Here is a 14299-nt window from a genome sequence, read left to right as displayed (position 1 = left end):
TCTCTTCAGATAATATCTTTAATTACTAATCTACACAAATGACCTTCAAATAGGTACAACATACAGCATTTGTGGGTGAAAGCCACAGGCACAGGCAAAAGATAAGTTGCAATAACATCTACATGTAGTATGAAGGTTTAAAAAAATAATACAAAGTTCACTCACAGTGATAGTAAAAACAAGGTTGTTTTAAGAACTGAAACACAGCCATGATTGTTCAAAAGGTAAGCATATTTGTAAGCACATTTCCATACGGCTAAAGGATCTGAAACTAGAGCTTATACCAGCCTAGAGAATTGAGATAAAAAACATTGATCCCCTTTACTGGAAAACTAAAATACCATATTTCTTTATACAGACCAATCAATCTAAAATAAATAGGAAATGATTAAACAAGGGATTTATCTTTTTAAGCTGTATCCTGAGTGTTATCCTATGTAAAGTTCCCAAATCTTAAAGGTTAGGAAGCTCCAGTCTCTGCAGTGTTCCCCACTCACTTTTACTCTATTCATTTGCATTTGGAGGCTGCTGTGGGAAGGAGTCTGCTGGAGCAAAGGCTGGAAAATGGGGATAATACAAAGCGAGCAGACAATTAAGCTACTAACAAAGGGCGATTGCTCCACCTACAAGTACAGCTCGGATGGTTCAGCCACAAAGTACAAGAACCTGTTTCCTACTGTGCACTGCCTCCAGACCGAATGTTAAATTGAGAGCCTGACTGAGTATATTTTAGGTAATAATTTATTTCCAGTTGTTCAATCTTCCATACACAGCTTTGTTCACTCTATTTTCTGGCAAATCCCAAATAATGAAAAAACAAATAATTCCTAGTCTAGTTAGAATTTAACCTCTGTACATTGGATTTCTGAAGTGACTCAAATCTGTCATTTGTAATTTTTGAACTACAGACACAACACAGAGGATTTACTGTTGAGAATCAATTTTATTTTCTTATTAACATCTGCTTTTAGTAAGTACCTAGCTTCCAAAAAAAAAGCATGCTTAGTATGAGATCAGCAAAAAAGAAAATATATATATTACCCATGAGAAATGTCATATTACTGCGGAGGATGGGAAAACGTCTGGACTCCTACATAGGACTTTTAATAATATTCATTTTTACCATCTATTTATATATTTAAATTACAAATACTGATCTCAAAGAAATAAGGACACCCTACCCCCTTTCTTAAATTTATTCAAGGAGATGGGATAAAAGTACTTACTTAACATCAGCCCTTTTCTTGGGAGAAATCAGTGGAAATGCAAATGAGGGCATTTTTTTCCTATCTAGAAATAAATATGGTTCTATTTCCTTCTTGATTCAGAAATAGATTTGTAGTTGTAAAGTTCTGTACAACTAGAAAAGAATTAATAATTGCATGATGTCTGCTTCAGTGCGGGGTTTACCTGTGGCCAGCACTTGTTGGAGGAAATTAACTAGGAAGGTCCTCTCACAGGGGAGCCCCCTTCTCTTTCACATACGTTCCCTAAATCTGAGACAGGAAATGTTCTTGCCCACTCCTCTACCAAGTACAATGTACTGCTACCAGCTGCTGAAAGCTGGGTCTGCCTTGCTCATGGAACGGTGTAAAACAAGTGTTCATTGGACTCTAAATTTCTGTCCTTCATGATTATCCTTCAAACTTGCATTTTAAGTATCAGATCTTGAGAGAAATCATGGTGAAGGACATATTAATGCTAAATTTAAAAAAAATGTCGGGTGGTAAGGAAATGTTACCAAAACACAATTCCAAAAAAATTGTAAAATTAAGTAAACTGTAAAATAAAAACTTTCACACAATGGGTATTTTTATTAGAATAACAAAGGTAATGAGATGGCAGCAAAGAGCAGAGTTAAATGAGAAAGATACTTTAAATAAAAAATAGCTTATTTCTTTGCTTTAAAGCCCTTTAGCCAATAAGAAATATTTATAAAACATGAAAATGCTGTGAGGGTGTTATTGTAATTGAATTGCAATAAATTAAATATAATTATTTTCCTTTAAATGTTCAGTTAAGAGGGAGATAGTCAACATTATTCTAATTGTTGAAATAATTTCTATTTAAAATAGTCATATGAAAGAAGGCCTTTTCCTGATGCCTAGGTGAAATGTTTGATGATAGTCTAAATGTAATTAGTCAGCTGATTATTCTTAATCTCCCCTATTCTGTGTCACAACCCAATAGCTCTGTCAACAGGTAAAAAAAAACACTGTTAACAGAAAGCCTAGCTTAAGTATACAACATCCAAAATAAATGAATTTCAAATGGATACAGAGAGTACAAAAACATCAACTGAATCAAATAGGTAAGCTGCTAGTGCTTCGGCTTCTCTGCAGGGCTGAAATCTTTTCCACTGAATGTTCATAGAATTATAATCCAAATAACCCTATTTGAGGGGCTCTCTTGTTAATTTTCTTCCATTTGACGAATATAAACTGAGTTATTGTGGTCAAAGAGTTTCTGGATATAGAACACTACAGATACAGACAACTTAGCGGGTTACCATCATTTTATATACAGTTGATAATTGTTAGAAAATTGCTGTAAGTTTTATTTAAAACACCTAGCATTCTTTTTCTGGGAAAGACACTGACGTGGAGTTACATTAGCTAATGTATTAGTTGAACTAGTGCCACCACAAGTGAGACAACAGGCAGGAGAGCAAGTTTCTTATCTCTAAGGACTGAACCTAATGGTCACACCACTTACATTCCCCAATTTGTCACTTCTATACAATAAAATAGGATGCTAGTGATTTACCCTGCTCTTCTGTTCAAAAGGCAGCTGGTGGTGTAGGTGCCTCTAACACACATGAGTGATTTTTACCCCATGACTTTATTTTATGTTTGGAAAGGTGGGATAGCAGAAGGAAAAAAGGCAGGAAAAGACTTTGGAGTTTTCATTCTTCATATATGCCGAGGTGATGATATAATAAGTAGGGTTCTGTAAAAATAAACACATTTGATAATTTTAAGTCTGGGGAGACATTACTGAATGATCACAAAAATACCAATGCTCAACTGTCTAAGTTTGTAATGTGCTAGTTTTATTAAATTTAAAATATACTATAATGAATATAATTTCATCAAACATGATATATAAATAAAAAAATACTGCAGTTCATTTCTTAGAGAAAGAAGTAAAAACATAGCATATTAAACTGATCAATAGGAGGAATGGACTCTATGTATGATAGTGATGGGAATAAACATTTTCAGCAAGTATCAGAATTAGTTATTTACTTAAAATAAGCAGAGGAATTCAACACATGTTAAAACTACCACTGAGAAACTATTCTTTAAGATGCTTCGTAACTTTTATAAAATGATCAGAATAAAGCAAGGCTACCGCTTTGCTAGATTTATTCTTCTAAGTGAATTTGCAAGGTACATTAAAAACATTAATCTTTTCTAATTCACAGATATTTGTAATAGTTCACAGAGTCATACTTCCCAAGGGATGAGAAGGGCCTTAGAAACTACAGACAAGTAGGGAGCAAAGAAAGTGGGATGGTTTCTATGTACAAGTACCATCGCCGCCTGGCTCTTTGGATCGCCTGGGCTGCACTTGGGACAGACACGGTGGCAGCAAAAGGCTTGTTTCAGTAGCAACAGTAACTCTAGCTGTCACGCTGACCATCTGAGGAAGGGACTACTGTGTAAAGCACTGGCTGGCTTTTCATTAAAAAAGACAGAAATGTAGCTTACATTTTTAATGAAGTTTCTGTGACATTCATGACTTCCCATCCCTCCAAAACACATTTGTAAACAAACAAATCAAATGAACTCGGTGCTGAAGAATTTCCAAATCAAGAAGGCTGTCGAAATGTTTATCTCTAACATTAACTATTGCTAGTAACTGTGATGACAAAGGAGATACCATAATACTCTGTGATTTTAAAAGAAAATTTTCATACACTGAAGTTGTGTAAAACTTTTACAAACAGACACTTAAAAACAATGAATTATTTTTGGCTTGTGTTAAAGATGATTGGTTTTTACTCTCTGTATACATCTGCTCATCTGTCTTAACTTATAAGACAAACAAAAACAAGTCACAAGGCTGTACTCCAAAGCTCTCTGACTTCGTCCTCTCTCATTCATTGCTGGTGTACTGCTGGACAGAGCTACACTTCCTTTTCCAGCCTGCTTTCATAAACAGGTTACCCCAACAGCAGAGGAAAGCAGATAGTTTGAGCTTTAAGGTCTGAACAGAGAACACCTAGGGAGAGACTCCTTCACATTTTTGTACTCCTTCCAGTTCTGACTGCATTACACAGGCTGCTTAGGATAAGACTCACAATAAAGTGATGATATCCTATATAATAAAAGTCTAATATGCTAAGTGTCTGGTAATCCATTCAACCAATCAAAGCATAATATGCTAATGATATGCTAAGGCCGCTCAACTGCTTGCTATGACTTGTACTGACCACCAGGGGAGCAGACAGTTGACCAGTTGACCAGTTGCTAGGATGTGCACTAATCACCTGGGGGCAGATACTCTGACTGGTAGGTTAGCTTGCTGCTGGAATCTGGCTGATTGGAACTGAGCCAGATGGGCCGGAGCCCTCCCTCGATCCCTCCCCAGCTGGCTAATCTCCCACATCCCTTCTCAGTCCCAGTTGTGCACCGGTGGGGTCCCTCAGCCTGGCCTGTGCCCTCCTGCAATCCGGGACCCCTGGGGGGTGTTGGAGAGCTGGTTTTGACCTGATTCCCCTCAACACAGGAGCTGCCCTCTGGTGGTCAGTGTGCTCCTACAAGCCATTCAGCCAAAAGTCGGGCTCACAGCTGGTGAGCACAGTGTTGGTGGCAGGAGCCTCTTCCACCACCGTGGCAGTCGGACATCCCCCGAGCGCTCCTGGACTGCGAGAGGGTGCAGGCTGGGCTGAGGGACCCTTTCCTTCCCTCCCCGCCACGAAGTGCACAAATTTCGTGCACTGGGCCTCTAGTATTTTAAATAAAAAATAATCTCTTAATCAGAGCATTTTCCCTTTCTTCACTTCTTCATAAAAGCAAAAGACCTATTAATTATAATTCTTCAGTGATAACTAACAATTGACTATGCTAAGAAAAGTCTTTCAATATACAATATTTTAATTGGGACATATTTATAATGCCAGACTACAGAATTAGAGAGTCCACATATAGAAGAGTACTAAATTCTAAGGCTATTATTCTAAGTTACTTTAAATAGGGAAAAGGTTATTTAAATGTTTTAAACATAAGAGAATAAGATTAAGAACAATTAATGAAATCCTTAGTCAAGCCAAATAAAGATATTTGCAGTTAACATATACTTAATTATCCATCAAATATGAACAAAGGGGAATAAAATAATGAGAGCTAGAGTTCAATTCTTTACATGCAGAAAATTTATGAGCCATCTGCTATTATAAAATATCTTAGTTTGTTCACCTTTGTTCTGTTCAAAACAAGTTCTAAAAAATATTTTTAGTTCAATTCAAAGAAAATCAAGTTATTAAAAAAAATTACACATGAAATTTAGAGTTTCCTACCATTCAAATTACTATTAAGGAGCAAGTAGAATATAGTCGAGAAGAATGATAAACTATTAAAATAAGTTTAAAATATAATTTTTGCATTTAATCAGTACAGTATAGAAAGAGGACTTTTACTCACTTATTACAATTACTTCTCCTGATGGAGAGCTTCAATGAAAGCATCAAGTTTTTCTTGAATTTCTCTAACTTTCTCTGTGGAGATAGAAAGAGATAATAACTTTGAAATAAATTTACCTTTCGAAGGCACCACAAATCATAGAATACAATCATTCAATAAATGGTCTGGGATATTTTTAACTGTTTGGGAAAGGAGAGAAAATGCCTTTATCACCACACACCACCTTATATCCACGTGGCTTGTAGTAGCAGCTCTCAAAACCTTTCTGGAAAGGGGGTGTGGGATTTATCACAGACCCTTTGAGATTCTAATGAAAGCTATGGAACCTTACATAGAAAAATGACAAACAAACAAATAAATAAATAAATGTATATACTATTATGTATATCATTTTTAAGGAGTTCTCAGATTCTCTTAAGTCTGACTAAAGACACAGTTAGCAATATCTGGAACAAAGGATAAAATAAAAGAATGTAACAATTTTTAAAAAATTAAAAGAGAATACAGGTATTTAACTGGTCTTAGACTGGGAAATAACTTTTTAGGTACAAAGAAAAAGATCCACTAATATGGCCACATTAAAATGTACACCTACCGTGTTTCCCCGAAAATAAGACTGTCTTATATTAATTTTTTCTCCCAAAGTTGCGCTAGGTCTTATTTTCAGGGGATGTCTTATCTTTCCATGTGCTAGGTCTTATTTTCGGAGGATGTCTTATTTTCGGGGAAACACGGTATATGTCAAATGTCCTAACATTAAAAGGCAAAAGAAATTGTAGGAAATATTTGCAACAAACATGAAAAGGGTAATTAACACTTTAAAATACATGCAAAAATGTACCATTTGAGTTGTGAATGAAGAAAATCATAAAAACAACAAAGCCACTAAAACCAGATTTATGTATCTTATTTATTTTATTATTTTATTTTGTTTTATTTTGATGTTCACAGACTTCCAAAATAAAATCTATAAATTCTCTAAAGATTTCCTTCACAAATGCAAACTATTCACTGAACATGCCAATCTCCTGGCATTAATTAAATATGGGAAAGTTGTGATTTATCCTATTTTGCTTCTAACTTAATCATGCAACTCTTATTTTAAAAAGTAGGTTTAGTAGGCATAGTAGCAAATATTTTGGTTCTTTGAACACAATTTAACCAATCAATGGGAATTAACAAGTGAAGTGACTTGTTAAAAGCTAGTGATGTTAGGGAATAGATGCAGAGCATCTACTTTAGATCTATAGAAAAATCATATAAAACGTTAATAATCAACATTTACATTTTTACATTAAAAATAGAAGTATTCTTTTTTACTAGTGAGACAGCACATGTGAAAAGCTGCCAATAAAAAGAATGTCCTTTACATGACTTCCTATTAGCATTAAAGGAACTAAACAAAGCCTATCATGGTTGCTTATGAAGAATACAGTCTTTACATTTGTCATATTCCAGTCATTTAACAGTTCTAATTCTCGGTACTTTAAGATGAGTACAAAACCTATAGGAAAAAAACACCCTATTGTTTTAATAAAATTATTCAAAGAGAAAATATGATAATAGTGTTCACAAAGGCAGCATTAACTCCTTATGTAAAAATTAAACTAGGCAAATTAGAAAAAATAATGGCAACCCAGTAAGCACACTTCCTTTCTCAAAATAAGGCCACATTCTTATCTTTAAAATGAATTAATTTAGTTGCTTAGAAACAGCGTCACTGATTTTCCTCAGTGAATACTTACAGAGGTCCGCATAGTAATACAGTGCATCAGTTAAAGAATTTTAAAAAGTGGGGGAAGGGTAGGAGAAAACTTTGTTTTGCAAATTGTCTCACAGAATTCTAGAAATGTATGAGTCTTTAAAAAAAATCATCTAGCTTCAATAACACAACACATGGAAATCTAAAACAGGTGTTTAGAACCGTAGCAGCTTCTCTAAGCATTCACTGAGAATAGTTTCTAATTGGGGAGCTGGATTGCATGAGGAGAGGAACTCTGATTCTATTTGCTCCACGATCTGAGTACAATCAGGCAGCTGCAGGCCGGCTCTAGCCATCACTGTGCCCTGCCAATGCCTTCCATCCTCAGGGGACAGACAGTCTGTGAGAGGGTGATACAGGAGCATCCCTCTCAAGAGACTTTCAGAGCAACATCTATTTGTATTGAAAAGGACCAAGAGCCACTTTGACGGCAGGTGTCTAAATCAAATATGAATTGTCCCAAAATTAGAGATAAGCCATGTTGTTTTCTAAATGAAAGTAAAAGGAGTATTTAACTATTATATAAATACCACAGAGTAAAAAATATTTAAAAAATTCCCATAAAAAGCTGTTTTTACTAATATTTTACAATGAGAGTATCAGGACACCGTATCCCTATCCCCTGAGACCTCAAGAATGACTTAAAGGACAATGAGTAAGATTTTAGGAAGTAATGGGGGGAAGAGTGGAAATAAATGTTAAAAAACAAGAATTGTGATAATTTTTTTATTTAGTAAAAAACTAAATAAAAAAATTCATTTCTTTGTTCCTTCCTTTGCCTATACAATGTATTTAATGGAGTGACATGGACACAGACGATCTGCCTCCGAGCAGCATTCCTTGCTTACTCGCCACCCTCATTCCAAGTCTATGAAGTATCTGCTCTGTTTGGGCGATTTCAAAGCCCACATTTGGTCCTCATACAGCTCTGCAGGTACTGGTGCCAAAGCTGAGAACATTAAGTCTGAGAGTTGCCTGTCGCGTTCCTCTGAATGAGGAACACACTAGACCCGCTGCCACATGTGCACTCTAAGTGGTAACAAGACAAAGGCTATTATTTCCAGTGTATTTGTTATAAATTTTGTGTTTTATGTGAAATAAGGCATGTTTTAGTAAAAACTATGGAATTGAATAGTTGCCAAGCTCCTCCTAGGTGCTAGCGATGGCTAAAAATACATATATAAAACATTATCATCCCCTGAGGAATACTGTCACCTTTTGAGCAGACTAAGACTATACACATTTGGAGAAACTCTTGAGAACAATATGTGTAGGAAACTGGTCCCCCAAAATTCAGCATCATCAGTATCTACAACAATGTCTGACTCAGTATACATACATGCTCAATAGGTACTGATAAATGACAGTTTCAAAAAATATGCATAGAAAATAAGGACTATCAGTTATAAAAAAAAGAAAACAAAACAACTTGACAGGCTTCCTGGACATTACAGCAGTGACCAAGAGGGCAGAAGCCACGACTACAGGAGCTGGAGCAAACCTGAGTAGGAGGCAAGGTCCACAGGGACAATGAAGAGCAAGACAAGCTGGTGGGCCATGTGAATCACATGAGCAACACTAAACAGAATCCTCAGTAGAAAACAAAACAAAACTTCAAATTAGATTGCATCTTATGAAGAAGGCTAAAAGATGCTGACTACACACACACATACACGCACCCACAACCACACCACGGACATAGCTTTAGAAAGGAAACTGATTCCAGGCTTTAGAAGGAAGCTGTATTATAAATAATAAGCAGGATTATTCCCCATATTTGAATTCATTCATTTTAAATTCTGATGTAAGTTTTCAGCACTGTCTTATGTTATCCACTGCACAGAAAACGGAATTACCCATAAAAATCAAGGTTGAGAGTCAGCAATTAAAACTTTCTATTTTCTGATCCTTCTAAATTAATGTCTCAGTGATTAGTGTTTTCAAATCCCCAACTCTTAGTGTATTTAGCTTTTTCACCATTAGAAATTACTTTCCCACAGAAATGTGTACAGCTTATCATGACTAATTATAAAGCAAACTCCCTTTTCTGTTAAATATTTGTACTAAATATTTATAGTTGAAGAATTCTTGTAAAATTTGTGATTTACTTGATAAATTAAACCTACTCAGGAAGGGATTAAGATACTTCTATTTCTGTTTCACTGAAATAGCCAATTCTACATGCAGTGAATACAGAATCTACTTTCCATTTATCCAATATTTACCTAAAAGATGAACGATTTCAAACATCAATTCATTGTGCTTCTTGATTGAGTCATGAATATTCCTATAATCCCCAACTCATAAACCGTCAGCCTCAGTGAATGAAGTTCCTTCCTTTTTTCTTTTCTTCACATGACTTGGCACCCATTCATGGCTTGGGTCTCTTTATCGCCACGTGAAATGATACTGCTACTCTCAGATTCTTTTTTAGTCTTCTGACACTCATCCCAAAAGTCTCAAATATAGACTAATCTGTAATTAGGTTTTGAATACACTGTGAATACCAAAAGGCCAATCCCAGGAGAAGGTTCACTGTAGTGGTTAATAACAGTTTAGAACAGGAACAAAGAATCACACACAAAACATTACTACATGCACTGAAATAAACCTTTTACAACTTTTGATGTTTTTAAAGAAAGCACAAAGAAACAAGCTGCAAAATTACTGATGCAGTGGACTTGACGCAAACCACTCATCTGAGGATCCTAATGTGCCTCCATGTAACTGTTTTATAACATGCTGCACACACTTTGTAGCAAGCTTGAGGACACCTTGTAGGTGTGATGCTGCTGTGACAAGTTGTTCACTAAAGTATGGAAAATTAAAGGAACATTTCTTATTATGTACTATATGTTGTTCCTGAAAAGGCTTGCTTTTTATTAGACCATTATGCTATACCAGTAAGTGCTCTTTAAAAGTTCAGTGTTTAAAGGAATCATCTAGGGTACAGGGAAATAAAGAAAGAGAACAAAAAAAAAGGTGAATAAGAGATCAGACCCAAGATTCTCAAAACTAACTCAAAATCTTAGATTTAGCACAAAGAGGAATGTGCACATTTTACAGTTAATGAAAGGAAAAACCAAAGGTAGTCAAAGAGATTCTAAATCTAACACTTATCTTCTCAATCTTGGCCCTGTAATTTTTTTTCTCCCTACAAACACACACACACACACACACACACACACACACACACACACACACACTTATTTTTAAACAGACTCATTAATGAAGACAAATAAGATTACTGCTTATTACAGAAGGAGGCATCATTTCCTTTATGTTCTGGAAAGCTATTTGAGATTGGTATGGTCATTTCAAAGCTGGGTGGGGTCCCAGATTTACAGGGGATCTGTGAAAATGTTAAGAATCTCTGGGTTATTTCCATTGCTTCAAAAGTCCAAATGAAAATCTTTGTTTGGGCTAGAATTACATCTACTTGCATAATCATCATTTAGTATAAGTTCATTATTGTAGACAAATCTTCCAAAACAGAGACTTTACAAGTATACACAATAATGAAAGGTATTTGATGGAAAAAAGGTTATGTAAATCCTGGTCTAACACTCCCAAATAATCAAAAGGGTAATTATTTTACCTGATTTTTAGAAAGATAAAACAATGTATGAAAGGGTATACAATCCTGTGATCAAGAGAACTGTTTCGAGTGTCAGCTTTGCCTTTAATTTTATGACTATAGACAAGTCACAGTCCTAGTTTCTTTATCTATAAAATGAAGGAATCTGTCAGAAGAATCCAAAGCCCATGTTATTGTACTTTCAAACTTAGGACTGACAGGCTCTATTCTAACTAATCATGTTTTAATTGCATCTTTTATAACTTGTTTATTATCTTTTGTTTACTACTTACTAGTATCTTTTTAAATTTCATGTTAAGCTCCTAGTAAAAAAATGTAATCACAAATGACAATATTATTCTTACAGGGCTATATAATTCAATTTAGAAAGATAGGTTTTTCCAGGAATCAATGTGGGACTGCTTGTCTGAATCATATACTTACAAAAAGCCTGTCATTTAAAATCACTCAGCCTAGCACAGCACTTGCTAGATAGATGCCCATGAATATTCATAGTTCATTCATTCATTGTTGAGTGATCTGATTTAACCAGTACTTAATTTAAACATTAAAGATAATCATTTAAAAAATTTGCTATTTTCAAACCCCCAAAACAAGAGCATTTGGTGGGGGGAGTGTGGGGGGAAGCTGCCATAAAGAAAGTCTGTGAGGTAAAGTATAACTTATGTCTACTCAATATATAAAAAGCTCAGTGACTTGTGAATAAATTTAGGTTTTTAAAAACTCTTTTAATTGTAAGTATTTCTATCAAGCACCTTTTGGTTAATATAATCAAAACCTCTTAAAATGCTGTAATATTTTTCATCCGAATTCTCCAAAAGACTTCAGTATGGATGAACTTCAAGTAGCCTTATACTCAGGCCTTTATATTGGTTAGGCTCTTCAACTTTCCTAAGTAGATGGCAACCCTAATTTCAGTTCAGCTAACTAATAGGTCTGCCCTTAACTAACAAAGAGAGGCACCATTCCAGGTTTGTCAATGTCAATGAGTGTAAAACCTTGAACTTTCTGTTACCCGAGACTTTCTAAAAGGCTCAGCTGTAAGAAATATTACTTATGGAAGATTAGATGGGGGATGCATAATTCGTCTATTTCTTTGGGTTTTATAGATTTCATCTTTAGATCAGCCACACCATTTATCACTTGCAAAGACAGCTATGTATTTGAACTGCATCATTTTGATTTTGCTCACAACTGCTTATGTTATTTGCTGACATTGAGAACATGAAAAAGCCCCATAAAATTCATGATTACATACAGCCATCTGATTCACTGTATCATACAATTCAGTGTTATGAGAACTGATAAACTTTCTCTCAGGTGTGTGTTCTGAGAATACCTATGTTTCATCTAAGCAACTGCTATGTTGTTGTTTCAGAGTTACCATAAGTCATGTAATCCACTTTGCTTTCCATTTTTCTATCAGTCCCTAGGAACTGCAAGGCTAAATTTGTAGCACACTTATAGCAAAGTACCTAGAACCCTGGAGCATGTATTTTGAGGGGGTACCAATCTCACCCCAAATTTCACTTGCCTGAATTTTATCTTCCCTTCCATTTAACTTTTCCATTTTTACCTCTGCACAAGATAGATCTTTGTAAGCTGCCTCAAATCCTTTATTAGGATAAGGCAGGAAATTAAGTAAATAAACTATCATGTTAATTTGAGGAAGATATATTACTAGGTAGCTAATTCATATAATATAGTGTAATAGTCTAAAAGTGGTCTTTTTTATACTGGTAATCCTTTTTACGCCAGTAATTCAAGAATATTTTTGGGGTAATATTTGTTATATGTAAACTTCTATGAATATATCTGCATGGGAGAAAAAAAATAAGTTAATATCTGCTCAATCCTTGGAAACCAATGATAAATATCTATACTTCAGTATTTATTTTTAGCAACAGAAGATTCACAATTGGCATTCATGACTGTCTTTTAAATGCAAAATTAGACTAATTATACCTTAAGATTATAAACCTCCTGTGAATTACTTTATTCTGTATCCTGTACATAAAATGCTCCATATTAGTTACATATATCAACAAAAAATATAGTGAAAAAAAATCTTTTAAAGATATTTTACGTGCTAACTCATTAATAATACATTGTTTTATTTTCTCCAACAAACGTTTAAATAAATACACTATCTCAAAATGAGCACATTCTTTTGTTCCTAATGAACAATCTAAAGATCAATATAATTTTTAAAATATGATTAAGGTAATTAATTGGGAAAGCTTTAGCCTAATAACTAGTAAAACAGTCAGTCCCAATCAATTGAGGTTTTAAAATAATCCATCATTTTTTCTTTTTCTATTTTCTCTTATTCTTAAAAGTATATTTTATCCTGAATTTTGTTAGAAAAGTTGAAATATTTTAAGAAAAGGAAAACCACCCAGGCAGCCCTTAAAGAGACAGGACATCATTTATCACTTGCAAAGACAGATTTATAAGAAGAGGGCCCCTTCTGTTCCTTTAAGGCTGCAAAACAGATGGGAAGTGAATGGACAGTCAATGGGACAAGAAAACACATGCTGCTGTATGTATGTTCCCAGCATAAGAAAGAGGTCAAGATTGTAACTGCATGACTGGGTCCTGGAAAGGGTCTTTCTTCAAGCTGTTACAAAGACAAACGCTGTTCCTCATCCCTCTGTCAAACTGTTATAAATATTGGTTTGTCAAAAGGCCTTCCGTGTTGAAGCTTTAAAAAGGAGGCGTGACAGATGAATGAATTATGAGAATGATTCTTAAACAGTCAACTCATTAATGTAATTTTAAAAGTAAAAGAAAATAATACAAAAACAGAATGTAATTCTGATTTATGAACCAAACTAAAAGTTTATGAAAAAATATGGAATTAAAAACTATAGGCCTTAATAAAGTTATTAAGTGACATGAAAAGCCAAAATGAAATATATCTTTTAAATACAATGCTGTATTAGGACAAAATATTATTAAATTTATCACAAAAATTAACAGGCATTCATGTTTCATGAGGTTGATCATAAGTTTTCAGTTATTTCTCACAACAATCTTGTAAGGAGGTATCATTACTGATACTGGTTTCAGAGCCTTCACAATAAGGGTCAAAGAAATGAAAATAGCTTCAGAATTAATTCCACATATTCATTACTTTAGAAAATCACCTTTAAACTTTAAGTCACAATTTACTTTTTTCTATAGGAAAGGGAAGCAAAAATATTGCAACTGCAATTAAGAATACATACATAGATTTATCAATCTGGGTCATCCTTTATGAAGAATGAAACCATTACATATGTCTTTGGG

The 14299-nt window shown here is 34.5% G+C and overlaps 1 protein-coding gene across 9 annotated transcripts in view; it reads right to left on the bottom strand.

Moving 5' to 3' along the window:
- Positions 1 to 14299, bottom strand: part of OPA1 (OPA1 mitochondrial dynamin like GTPase) — an 86037-nt gene continuing 71738 nt past the window's right edge. For 8 of the 9 annotated variants that reach the window (XM_036444013.2, XM_036444017.2, XM_036444015.2 and 5 more), the window contains 2 exons: positions 5649 to 5722; positions 1 to 2949 (listed from right to left, as the gene is read on the bottom strand). In XM_036444013.2, the coding sequence (XP_036299906.1) occupies positions 5658 to 5722 (65 nt within the window). In that variant the 3' untranslated portion in view covers positions 1 to 2949; positions 5649 to 5657. Of the gene's footprint in view, positions 2950 to 5648; positions 5723 to 12988; positions 13713 to 14299 lie in introns of those variants that run through there. The other variant, XM_036444014.2, reaches the window with a different exon arrangement.

Source organism: Pipistrellus kuhlii, unplaced genomic scaffold, assembly GCF_014108245.1.
Source record: "Pipistrellus kuhlii isolate mPipKuh1 unplaced genomic scaffold, mPipKuh1.p scaffold_m20_p_2, whole genome shotgun sequence".
In the NCBI taxonomy this organism is placed as follows: domain Eukaryota; kingdom Metazoa; phylum Chordata; class Mammalia; order Chiroptera; family Vespertilionidae; genus Pipistrellus; species Pipistrellus kuhlii.
This window is presented reverse-complemented; position numbering and strand designations above follow the sequence as displayed.